General features: G+C 38.2%; 1 protein-coding gene across 2 annotated transcripts in view; it reads left to right on the forward strand.

The window, feature by feature from the left end:
• cnih3 (cornichon family AMPA receptor auxiliary protein 3) overlaps window positions 1–13,110 on the forward strand; it is a 55,742-nt gene that overhangs the window by 17,176 nt on the left and 25,456 nt on the right. For both annotated transcript variants that reach the window (XM_023347908.1, XM_023347909.1), the window contains exon 3: window positions 5,503–5,550. In XM_023347908.1, coding sequence (XP_023203676.1) covers window positions 5,503–5,550 — 48 coding nt within the window. The remainder of the gene's footprint in view (window positions 1–5,502; window positions 5,551–13,110) is intronic.

The following is a 13,110-nucleotide window of genomic DNA, read 5'->3' on the forward strand; positions in this document are numbered from 1 at the left end:
AAAAACATAGACATTTATGACAACTCTTCATGTAAGTTATTGCATGTTGAAATATGAGGTACACCTTTTGATTACTTTTTGTTGAAAAACATTTATTGCAATAAAAATGATTTCTTTCAATAAGTACTGTGTGTTTTATCTATTTGTCTGTGGTACCGATGAAATGTCTCTTCAGTTGTTAGTGTGGGAAGGAGACTCAAGGTTAGCTTGTTCAACATCATTTAAGTCTTTGAAAATAATGTCAGAGGAAGAAAGAATAGCTCTTAACTCTATCAGTGAACATACAGGATTTTGAAAATATTAGCAGCCATTAGTGAACACCAACTGAATCTAATGGACGATGTTGTCATATTGTGATTGATAATATTTTTAACTTTGTGCCTTTTAATCTTTTGGGTGGCAGAAGTAACGGTCAGACAGAGGAGGAAGCGGTTGGGTTGTCCCATTAGACCGTCAGTTCCCAAAACCACACACACAAACAAAAAACTCGTAAAGAGTTTTGACTCTATTAACTCTTCAGAAACTTGGGGACCTCTGTACCTTATGAACATCATCATTCACTGACCCCACTCTGTAATTTTACAAGGTCTACCCACTTTATAGCTCAGTTGTCGTTCCCAAAAGCTTCCGCTAACAGCTGACCATGGGATATTCAGTAGCAAAGAGATTTTACGAAAAAAAACTGCACAGATGGCATTTATTCTGGAACCATGCTGGAATTCAGTGAGTGCTTGAAAGCCACTTTCTTTGTTTCACCACTGATGGTGGAAGCAGCCTGCATGCCTGGATTCTACAGACCTGGAGTTAAGGATGGACCGATCCTACCTGAATCGGTAAAAATCGGTATCTGTTCACTTTCGATACAGATATCTAAGGTTTAGTATCGGCCGATACTGATACAGAAAAACAGATGGATTGACTTAAATAATTTATTTTTCAAAACTCTGACATAAAAGAATTATCTGATAAAACTGTACCAGTATAGCACACCTAAATACGCCAATATCTTCCCAAGCTTAGTCAAACATGTAAAAACAACCTAAATTATTTCAGTTAGTGTAATTAGGAGGATAACAGCCAATGGAAAATAAATCATAAAGAAACTGATTTAAACAAAAGGTTGACTAACTTTGGTCAAACATGTAAAAATAAACTTCAACAAACCTTCTTTCAAATGGTCCAGAAAGTGGAATTAGGAATTTTAATATAATGTAAAGTAATTAATAAAGCATGACGTCGCTCAGAGCACAAAGCGTAGAATTAGAATTAATAGATTTGCCCTTATGGATTGGGCACATTGTCACCAATGCCTGATCTAGAATATTTTTTCAATATCAGAACCAATACAGATATTAATGTGGAATCAGTGCAACTCCAGTTATAAAGATGCAAAATTCTTTACATTCAAACGTTTTTCCTGGGGTAAGTTTGGGACATCTTTATAGGGCAAGCACCCAGTCACAACTGCTCACTGTGTGTCCTCTGATGGACTCATGGCTGTCCTCCCAGCTTATCTTCCAGGCTTTTATGGGAAATTGATTTCACAGCTGTTAACATCGACGGACATCCACCAACGCTTCGTCATCAGGGCTTCATTGTCCAAGCTGATATAAGGCAGCTCTGCTAAATTTGCTCTTAAATTGTCCTGCCTGGATAATTGAAGGTCGATCTAATGTCTCCACCTCGTCTACGCTCTTCAGGCTAGTTTGGAGATCAATTACTGAGCAGCATTTTGAAAGTCATTCAGCCTAACTGCCCCCACATAACAAACAGAAATGGGCCCCATGCAAAAACTGGATGTCCATGAAAATCTTTTACAGAAACTTCAGGTCGATCAGCCTAGATCCATCATACTTTTAGGACAGGATCCGTACCACGGCCAGCGGCTACCGGTATCGCTAAAGTACAACAAAGTTCTATTATCTGCACTTTATTACTCTGACTATCTCAAAGATGTCTGACCCAAATAAATGAATTTAAGAACTGAATTTGAATTTCAGAACTGAAATTGAATGATGAGAACTGATACTGAAAGTTGCTATTGGGCTGACTAGAATTTTCACTCGGATAAAATACAGCTTCAAAGCAAATACATTCAGTTTCAAAATATGAAAAACTTTTCATTTAGTGACACTCATTTCTAAAGCAGTAGACTCAATTTCAAGTTATGCTAATTCAGATTCCATTAATAAAAGCATTTATTCAAGTTGAACAATTCAGATTCGGTAATGCAACGTCCAATGGAACTCATTCAAATTCAGTTTCTGATGGCACAAAGTTCTGCCAATAGAACAGTTCTATCAACAGTAGCTGCATTTCCACTATAAATGAGCACAAAGCTGTGTAGATATTCCGCTAATATTGAAAAAAAAAAACACAATTTCACAATTGCGTTGTTTCCATTAAATAAGGAATGCAATTAAAATCACGTGAATGAGCTTCTTCGTGATCCTCCCGCTACTTCCTGTCATCTTCTTCTTTGTGGTTTTCACCAGTAGTAACATCCGGTTGTTGATCTTGTGACTTCTGCAATGCAAATAATGTGTTTCCATTGCAGTTTTGTGAAATAAACCAATTTCAATGCGTCTGAAAAACCACCTCTTCCTAGAGGTGATGAGCTCTAAAAAAATTTATTTTCAAAATAAATTTGAAAATAAATTCATTTTCAAATTAATATGTCAAATTTGACATATTTTCAAAATGTCAAATTGCTAAATTAAGTGGTCAATGGAAACTGTCTGACGCAGAACTTCCAGGTCTTGATGAAATGCTCGACACCCGCCGAGCTAAAGTCAGACTGAAACCCAACCTGAACAGACTCATGTCCTTATCAGCCACTTATCTCTGGATAAAGACCCTCGACTCTCATTAGTCCTCATTATCTGTTATCTTTAACGAGGCAGCACCATCATATGGTCTCTTATTAATGCTCAGAACCTTTTTTGATATTTCTATCGGGTTAGTCAAGCATTAATTTCACTGTTTTGTTTTTAGACATTTAATTTGCTGCTCTGCTGTGTATTGAGACGTGACTTGATGTTTGAGCCTCTCCACACAGCATCCTCCCCAGTATTTGGCACAGCTGGTAAAGACTTGTTAAAAGACCTTTAATTAATGGTTGCTATGGAGACCTGGTGGCAATAAGATGCCACTTTTTGCTGCCATCTTCTAATAGCGAGCTTTTGAGATTTTTTACCTCCCTTATCTTCCCTCTAATCCTCTTTTCTAACCACTTACCTCTCATTAACCTTTTCCCTCTTTATTGTTTTACCCTCACTTGATGCTGAGAGCTGCAGCAATGATGCTACTGAGATTTTTATCTTTTCTGAAAAGTTGATTGCAGCTTAGCTTCATGTTTATCAATGTAAGTGTAAAATGTCTAGAAAATCAACCTCGTGGCTCTGATTGGTTGTTTCTGGCAGAGCGGTGCATTTCTGCAGGTGGCAGTAGAACCACCAGGAGGAGCCAGAGGAACCTGGATTTTTTCACAGATTACCTGTCTCACTTTCTACTGTCATGTCATGGTGACAGTTTATCAAATATGTAAGAAATATGTTTCTTTTAATAAAACTTACATACATATTACATAAAAAGTGGAGATTTAATTAGCACTCCCTTCTCTTGGGTTTTAACTACATTTACATTAAGACATGTTGAACACAGAAAACTATAAAACATACTTTGGTGTCCATAAACTAATCTTAGTTACTTATTACATTCACATTCTATACAAATGATTGTATAGAATGGTCTTTATTGTTTATTTTAATCCTTTTCGCTAATATTTCTGTAAGCAGGTTTATAAATAGATGTGTACATATACGCCTCTGGCAGGAAGCATCTTTCTAAAGACAGAATCTCAAAGAAGCAAAACTCATAAACTCATATCCATACACAGCTCTCTGCCTAATTATATTAGCAGTTCCATTTTCTGCATTTTAATCCTATTTTCTTGCGTTGTTCCGACGCAGAGAAGCGTTTCTTTGATGTTCTTCCATTTCTTCACGTTTCCCCTGGACCCTCTGTTGTTTGATGAGGAGGAGCTGTAACGGCCCCACGCTCAAATGAATATATGATTCATAAGGTGGCAGGGTTATGGAGTTTTGCACGCCGCCATGGGAAACGTGCCGCTCTGCCACTCAAAAGTCAGGTTACATTATCAATAGGAATTAGTTAATATTTTAGTGGGTTGAAAGCTCTTGTGAAATGGTGCCTGTTCACGACTTCAGCATTTTACACCTCGGCACACGAGGAGAGAGCACTCAAGTATTCAAATATAACTGCTGTCCAGAGAGCAGCAGCAGCTTCTAGTGCCAGAGAGAAAACCAGTAAACTTTACTGTGTACATGTAATGTTTAACAGGATGGGGGAAAAAACAAGGTCATGCTAGATTATACAGTAAAATTAAATCATTTTTACTTAAGAGATATTTGTACTGCTTCTATCAGTCAGTCAAGTTTATTTGTGTTACACGTTTTAGCAGCGAGGTAGTTCAAAGTGCTTTACATCATAGAAACATGAAAAATGTGATAAAAACTATCATGCAGTTATCAATTGTGAAACCAGTAACAGACACATTGCCATCATCAACGGCATCATTACACATCAGATATGTTGGTCAATGTTCCAGTGATTCTGAGTCGGGAGCAACTCTATAAACAGCTGGGTTTTCTAGTCTGGTTTTAAAGGATCTCAGTGTTTCAGCTGTTTTACAGTTTTCTGGAAGTTTGTTCCAGATTTGTGGTGCATAGAAACTGAATGCTGCTTCACCATGTTCTGTTATTCCATATTCTCATGTTTACGTGGTAAAAATAACAGATTGTGTAAAGTTTGAACTCTCTTTTATTTGTTGAAGCATCCGATTTAGATTTTGAACATGGAGTTTTAGATCCTCTGTTCTAAATAACGAGGTGTACTTAGTTTTTCTACCTGCTCCCTCTGCATTGTGGCTTTGCTTATTTTGTAAATAAATAAAATAAAATTACAGTACAGTGATTTCTATGTGATTTGGTGTCTTTAGAGGGGTCAGAGCATCCACAGGATTTTTCTTTAATCTGTAATCATATTTAGACCTACAGTAGGTAGATATGTATCATAATTATGACACTTTCACCTACAGATCCATTAAATAAAATACAACATGATTGAAAAGTCAGTTTATTTCTGGACCTTTATAACAAACTGAAACACATCATGTTTGAAAGTCTTGATTTCTGTTAATTATGATAATTTTCAGCTTACAGTAAATAAAAACGGGACTTCTACAGTTCAAATATTGCATCAGACTAATAATAAAAAGCACTTTTCATACAGGAATGTAGCCATAATGAAAAGACTACCTATTAAAGGTACTTTTAATCTGGCTAATGAGCTTCTTCTGAACAGGAGTTTAATTTATTGAATATGTCTGTATATGTGACGCTGCTGTTTTCGCAGCACGTTAACATTTTCATTAAAGGAACATGAACATCTGTTTTTCTGTTTTAATGTTTTCTTTTACAGAGGGAGCGACTCAGAAACATTGAGAGGATCTGCAACCTGCTGAGGAAGGTAAGCTTCATATCGTTGGCATTAAGCTTCCTACAACTCTGCGGCTCAATGATAAACTGAACATGTTCAATGTTAAATATCTTCCTATACAAGATTTCTGCAGCTCACCTCAGACTTAAGACTATTTAAGAATATTATGAATAGAATTTCATATCTATATCTCCACAGAAATGTATGAACTTTGTCCAGACAAATGGCGATAAATGTGGACTTACCCATGACAGATGCTAAAAGACATATAGCTAGCTATATGTCTTTTAGCATATAGCTAACATATGTTAGCAGGCTATGTTAGGAATGAGTTACTGTTGGCCTCAACCATCTCGAGTTACACAATAGAGACGTCTGAGAAATTTAGCTGACAAAAGTCCCACGAGAAGAAAAACCTACGTAGAATATATGACTTTAAATAGTCCAGCCAAGACTAAGCCTGTCCCAATTATCAATAAATTAATAAATCTCATGAGAAATTAAAACGAGCTCGATAATTTTCATTTGCATGATTAATCCGTTTTCTCTTTTCTCTCTTTCTACTAATAACTGGATGATAAAAGTCTTCAATCTGGCAGTTTGGTCTCAACCAGCCCTTTTTTTGAAGGACAATTTTGTTTTACAATTAATTTTATTTGTTGTTTATTTATTTTGTATATTTAAAATGTCTTACAGTTCCAACATTAAATGTTCATTAGAATTTAAAGCTTATTGATCTTTGAGAATGTGTTCTTGCATTATGTCATATACTTTGCATTACTTGAAAATGGTCTCAAAACAGCAATATGATCATTTATCGCAATAACTTCTGAGACAAGACATCACAGGCCTAGTCAAGTCAAAGTTTAAGACTTGTGATTAACATATCAAAGGCCAGACATTTTAAAGCCATCATTTTAGATACATGAATTTAAGACTTTTTAAGACTTGATGCGTGGCCACCCTGCTGTATGTGTCGGCCATGTTTTCTGAATAGCATAGCTTTCCGTCCTGCAGCAGCACTTTTCCTGTTGTTTATTCCACTGAGCAGGTCTACCTTGATTTTGTGAACGCAGCGCCGACTTGCCCTGAGACTCCTGCTTTGTCGTTGTGCCACATGTTAGCCTGACATCAAAGAGGAGACAGAGACTGAGAGTGTGTGTTCTCTGCAGAGCTCCTCTGTTTGTTTCTGTGCGTGTTAGCCTGGAGGACTCAGCATGACGATCCTCCCAGTTTCGCTGTGACATCTGTTTCTCCCTCCACCTCGCTGAAATTCACACATTGTGTCTGAATCTGAGCGTCCAACTATGCGTGTGTGTGTGTGTGTGTGTCTGTGTAATGCTTTAGGTTTATTGGCAGAGAAGCTGATGTTGGTTATCAGTGTTGTCAAGCGGAGCCCTCCAGCCATTCGCCAAGCCCTGGGGAGAGTGTTTTCTCTACAGTGTTTTCAGCTATAACAAATACACACACGCACACGCCCCCACACACACACGTGCATATGCACCCAGACACACTGTCCTTGCAGCTGTGACCTTCCTGGGTCAGTTTAGGTGACAGTAGATGTGCTTCCCCAAGTATACTTTAAAGGAAAATACCAACAAGATTAGAATTTATCTATTAAGGCCATGGGAGATTTTTTTTTTTGTGGAAAAATGAGAGTGAATCATAAGATTTGAAAGAAAAATAAAAAAAGATAACATCAAATCTGGAGGCAAAACCAATCAATCAGCCAATCAAGTTTATTTGTACAGCATATTTCATCAACATGGCAGTTCAAAGTGCTTTACATCGATTTGTGAAAACATAAAAAACCTCAGAAAGACATCATATAGTCAACAGTTGTGAAAACTAATAACAAACATTACATTTTGTTATGTGCCAGGCAGACCTATGAGGACACTGTTGCAATAATTAATGAGGCCAAAGATAAAAACATGGATGAGTTTCTCTGGATCTTGCCGACACATTAGTTCTTTAATCCTGTAAATGTTATTCAGGTGATAGAAGGCTGACTTTGTAACTGTCTTTATGTGTCTCTGAATGTTCAGGTCTGAGTCCAACACTACACCCAGATTTCAAGACTGATCTCTTGTTTCTAGCTATAGTAACTGATGCTGCCAGCTGTCGTCTTCGTCTCATGACCAACAATATATTTGCTGTGAATTTGCGCTACACAGATAAACTGAATTGAATGACGTCTAAATCTGAACCAGTAAGTTTACTGCTCGACTCATGGCTCAAAGCCCTATGTTATGAACTTTGCCTTTAAGTTCCTTGTCGGAGAACATCAAGTTGTGCAAAAAGAACTGAAACACTGAACAGATGGACGTTCATCCAAAAGTTTAGAAAGGGGCAAATAAAGGTCACCTGTAAAGGTCAGAGTGCAATTTAGATTTATCCTGAAATTTCACCTGACAGCTTTCTAATTGTGCCTATCTTTGACAGATGGAACAGCAGCTATCATTTTCCTCGTTTCATTGAAGTAAACTCATAACAGAAGCAGCTTTACATGCCACAGAATGAGCAGTAAAGCTGGTTTGTATGGGCTGACAGGATATAAGTACTCATGATTTTAATGGTCTATCATGAGATGGACTAAAGACTTGCAGGACTAATAAAACCAGATCATGCCTTATGCAGGTCATCTTCCCACCGTTCTGCACTATGAGTGCAGATGTTGGCGTTCCCTTTGAAGAAATTCTGAAGGTGTTTCTCCATCCATTTTTTCGCGATCTTCTCCATCTTGCATTGAATCATTCATTTCATTTCCCTCCAGCTGGCACAGCGGCATCACGCAGGTTCTGACTGATTCAGTTAAAAGCTTTGGCTGCACCTCTTTGTGCTGGCGTACCTGCCACAGACACAGCGGCATATGGACTAGCCGTGTGCGTTCTCTGTGGATTGTGTGGGAATGGCTGGACCGTGCATGCCAGTGATAACAGCCTGAGGGGATTCTCTCCTGCCTTTAGTTTCTCCTGTGTGCCCATGTTCATTAGATGTGCAGTCCCGCGGCTCGAGGCGATGAGGTTGGGTTGTCACAGCAACCGAACAAACTTCAGTCTACCAATTAACTTCTTGTTCCTCCCTTTATTTCTGGATCTATGTTCTCCGTATTTATCCCTCCTTCCTGTCCTCTCTATCTATAGCACAGAGTTGGTGTTTGATGCCAATGTCTTAAATCACCATCCTGCTTATTGTCACGCTTTGGAGGCACTTCATAATTAACTATGAATGTTAGATATGTAACTCTAACAAGCCAAGATAATCATGTGGTTTGATATCCTAATGCAGTTTCCTTCCATTGGTGCCAACTGTAGTACTGTCAGCACCAATGGGATGCCACAGGGACCTGTACTCACACACCTTTAAAACCAGCAGAGCATTTTTACAAGTTGAAAATGACATTTCTTTCCTCTCCAATTATTATCATTATAGATAGTTTATTAGGATAACTATACTGCAACTAACAATTATTTTAGTAATTGAATATTCTATCAATTCTGCTGCCAATTAATCGGACACATTTAGCCGATTTTTTTTATTTATTGAACCACTTAAGCCTTTTTACATGATCTAGAAATGCATTAAAATAAGTAAATGAACAAATAATGCAATTACTTTTTGGAATAAAAATTAATTGGATATATCGGCATCAACATCGCTATCGGCTGATATCAGTCGTTTTTTTAACATTTCTGTATCGGTCTGATAAAGAAACTCTGGGTTGATATTAACAACTGATTTTTATTTCTGATGTTGCCGTTTGTTTCTGGATGGGAGGAGGTCATGCTTTATCACTGGTCATGTGACAGTGACTCAGAAAAGCAGTGGCGAAGTCTTTCTAGGTGTCGGAAAAGTAGTAAGGTATATTTACTTTATGCAATATCAGTCAATATCTGGTATCTGCCAATATTTATATCAGTTTGTACTGGTGCATTTATAGTTTTACTGCCTAAGATGCAATAACATAGTGAATGTTTGATCATTTGTAATGATGGATGCATCTGCAGCTAAAAATGTCTTTCTCACATCAACATGTGAAAAACTCAGGGCTTTCTGCTGGATTTATCACCAACATAGTGCAGGACTGATCTGTTGATTCATTTTTTTGCATTAACTCATTAATAATTGGACAGGAAAAGAAGATTTTTTATTTTAGTTTTTTACAGAATTTGGACCAGGCGAAGCTAAAACTTCCAATTGGCGAGTCGTGGCCAGACCATATTTACAGTCAAATGCAAAACTGATTTTTGTTCGGTTTTGACTTACTGCTATGAAACGTTGGGCCCCAATCATTTACTGCTCAGTTTTGACCAGCTCTGGTAATTTAGTTTCAACTTCAGTCCGCTGTTGAGAGTTATAGATTTTATTAGCCTTATAATATTTGAAATGTACCAACTAAAATATAGCTTTTTCCCTATCAATCGGTGAAAAACCAGAATTAAACATTTGCAGATTACGTTTAAAGGTATTCCTTCCTTTAGAACGGAGGAATGCCGATGTACACAAATAAGCATTTCAGACTAAAAACCAATCTTAATGCAAATTATGAGATTTTTAAGCAAAAGGAAACTGTTAGTTGTTGATAAACGACCATGTGTAACTGTTTATGAGTCCTCATCTGCGAATCCTTCATGCAGAAACACTGCAAGTTTCCCGTCACTCACTATAATGAGCTTATATGCAAAGCACAGCGCTGCCTTCATCCAGCTTGCTGCTACCAGGAGAAGAAGACCTGCATGGGAGAAAAGGAATGGGGAGGAGGCGAGAGATAAGGAGAAGAGAGAGAACCAGGGGCAGCAGAGGAGGACGGTGAAAAAGAACAAGAGACAGGGGGGAGGGGTACCTCTCCTTTGCAGAGAAAATAGAAACCACTGTTTTGCTCAGCAGGAAATTAATATTAATGTTGTTCTGCAGGAAGGACAAGAAAAAGCTCAAATTTTTACACTTTTTTTTGCCACGATGCGCACGATGAGTGTTTTGGACATTCTTGGGGGATGTTCAATTCTTAAAAATATCTTTGGAGAACTGAAGCAGATTGTATAGGCATAATGCTGTGTAGCTGAACTCCTCTGTGATTTAAGCATACAGAGGAGTTCAGGTTGACCTGGTGACTTCTGGACAGATGTAGAAAAGTGTGTCTGTTCAGTAATGCTAAAAATCTCCACTTAGCATTTCTCCACAGCATTAAAGGTGTTCTACGTCAGAGTCGGTGCGATAATTTTGCTGTAAAACACACTTATCATGGAAACTGATGCCAGTAGACTAAGGATTCATTCACATCGACCCTGTTTAGTCTACTTTAATGCGTCTCTAGTTCGTTTGCCTGGAAAGTCCGATTCATTTGGAGAGGTGTGGTTGAGGTGTGTGTAATTGAACTCTAAAGTGCAGACCAAAAAGTGGTTCTTGGAGCAGCGCCACCACAGGAGAGGAAGTGAACAGGTTCTGCTGCTGGCAGGGCTTGCTCTGCCAGCAGCACGTTTTAATCACACGGCGGCCATATTGGATCCTTAGGATAGGGTTCGTAACAAACCTGTGTCTCTCCCATTTAGAAATCCAACTTTTTGTTTATGTTTTTCAATGTGGAACATGTTTTTTTTAATTCTTGATAACAATACAACACACAGTTAAACTGAATGGAAAGAACCACTTGGCTAAAGCATTTTATTTTAGCTGTGAATGTATGTTTAGGATTATTTTCCTACTGGAATAGAAAATTCAGGATTATCGTGTATTATATCAGTCCATCCTCCTAGCAGCTGACCATCTTCCCTGCTCCCTCTGACAAAAAGCATCCACTGCATCACAATGTACTCGGGTAAAATTAGGACAAATGTAAATGATTTGTTTTTGTTTAATCAACAATTGCCTTGCCCTCTCCTGAAACGAGCCATAGCAGCTAATGTCTATGCATGACCAGAGTCCATCCAGAAAGTTACAGTTGTTGGCTTTTGGTCAGTCTCTTGGTCTGAATCAGGAAGCATGTAGAGACGGTTTGAGGACACTGTATGTTGACTATAACACACGTGGCGCGTCGCACATGTCACGGACACACGGTGTCCTCGCACATGAGTGGATATGAATCCCGATGAGCACACACCATGTGTCTGTACCTGGCTGCTTATGCTTGGGTATGTTTCCTGACAACATCATCCTTCATGAAGGAACTCCAGTACAGTCACAGTTGTCAGTTAGCTGTTTTTTAATAAAAAGTAAAGATCTTAGTCTGTGATGCTGTGCCTCCATCCAACCATCTGTCCATCCAGATGCTGCTTTTACGCGTTCATCCATACTCCATATGTTGTGACTGTGGAAAGGCATTTCTAACCAAACATTTAACAGCCAGAAGCGTACAGCAAACATCTTTGAATTTTACCCCTTCAAGATTTCTTCTGTTTTTGCAAGTTTTATAGTCAAATATAAGAGTAAATACAAAACGACATTTTCAAATTCTGATTTTTATCAACAAAATATGTCCAAACTAACTGGCAATATATGTTGAAACACAAATGAATCTCATATTAAGTATGTTTCCACACCTGGCAGCCATCACAGGTTCGAGTCCCAGATTTTTGACCTTTGCCAAATGTCTCTCTCAAACTGTCGAACCAACCTCACACTTTGAAAAACCTTTTCAGCTCCTCGCCTGTGGTGGCGCTGCACCAAGACCCACTGAAGGAAATGGCACAAAAACCTCTGAAGACAACTTAGCAGTTGTATGATTTCTATACTATAAATGTGCAAACTCATATGTTTGTTTTGGTTGTATTTATCCAGAATGCTCTGCGCTGTAGAGTGTTCTTGCTTGTGGAGTGTTTTCCAATCCACTTGGCATTCACATATGCATTCAAACTGCACCAGAGTTTACTACAACCGAACAAAGACCGGGGTTTGCTGTTTTTGGTCCGCAGCAGAGTTTGATTGCACCTTCACATCTCCCATTAAAGAAGCAGACTTTCTAGGCAAACAAACTCAAGATTAATTAAAGTGGATTAAACAGGGCTGGTGTGATCGCACCCTAAGACCTTTAGGTTGAAGAAATGCTTTAAGTCTGTGGAGGCTATTGCTGCCTTTGATGTAAAGAGGGTGGCGTGAACTTTTGAGGAATGGTTGCTGTTCAAGCTAAAAGAAAGACATGGAAACAATGACTGAATAGAGCCTGACTAAGGAGAGAAAAAACTCACCATGTACAGAAATAAAGCTCAGGAATCCCAAGAATCATGACATGAATACCATTCAAACGATGGATTATATGAATGACGCTACTACAGAATGGCTAAAGACAAAATGCTCCAACAATCTTTAGGTTTGTTTAATAGTCCAGTCAAAACCCAGATGCCAGGATTGCTAAATTCCTGTGGGACCTTTTAGAGAATAATAGGCCAGCAAATATCTCCAAACCTCAGTGAATTGAAGTTATGACTAAATAAACAAAAGTGGGCTAAATTTTCCCAGCAGTGCATGTTGGAAGTCAGCATAGCTTCTGAACTTTGACCTGGTTTAAACTTTTCCAATTAAATAGTACAAGAGTAAATTATCTCTATTCCAGCATGTGCTTGAGGTGTAGCTATTTTTCAAGAAAACAAAGAT

This window comes from Xiphophorus maculatus, chromosome 15 (assembly GCF_002775205.1).
Source record: "Xiphophorus maculatus strain JP 163 A chromosome 15, X_maculatus-5.0-male, whole genome shotgun sequence".
NCBI lineage: Eukaryota > Metazoa > Chordata > Actinopteri > Cyprinodontiformes > Poeciliidae > Xiphophorus > Xiphophorus maculatus.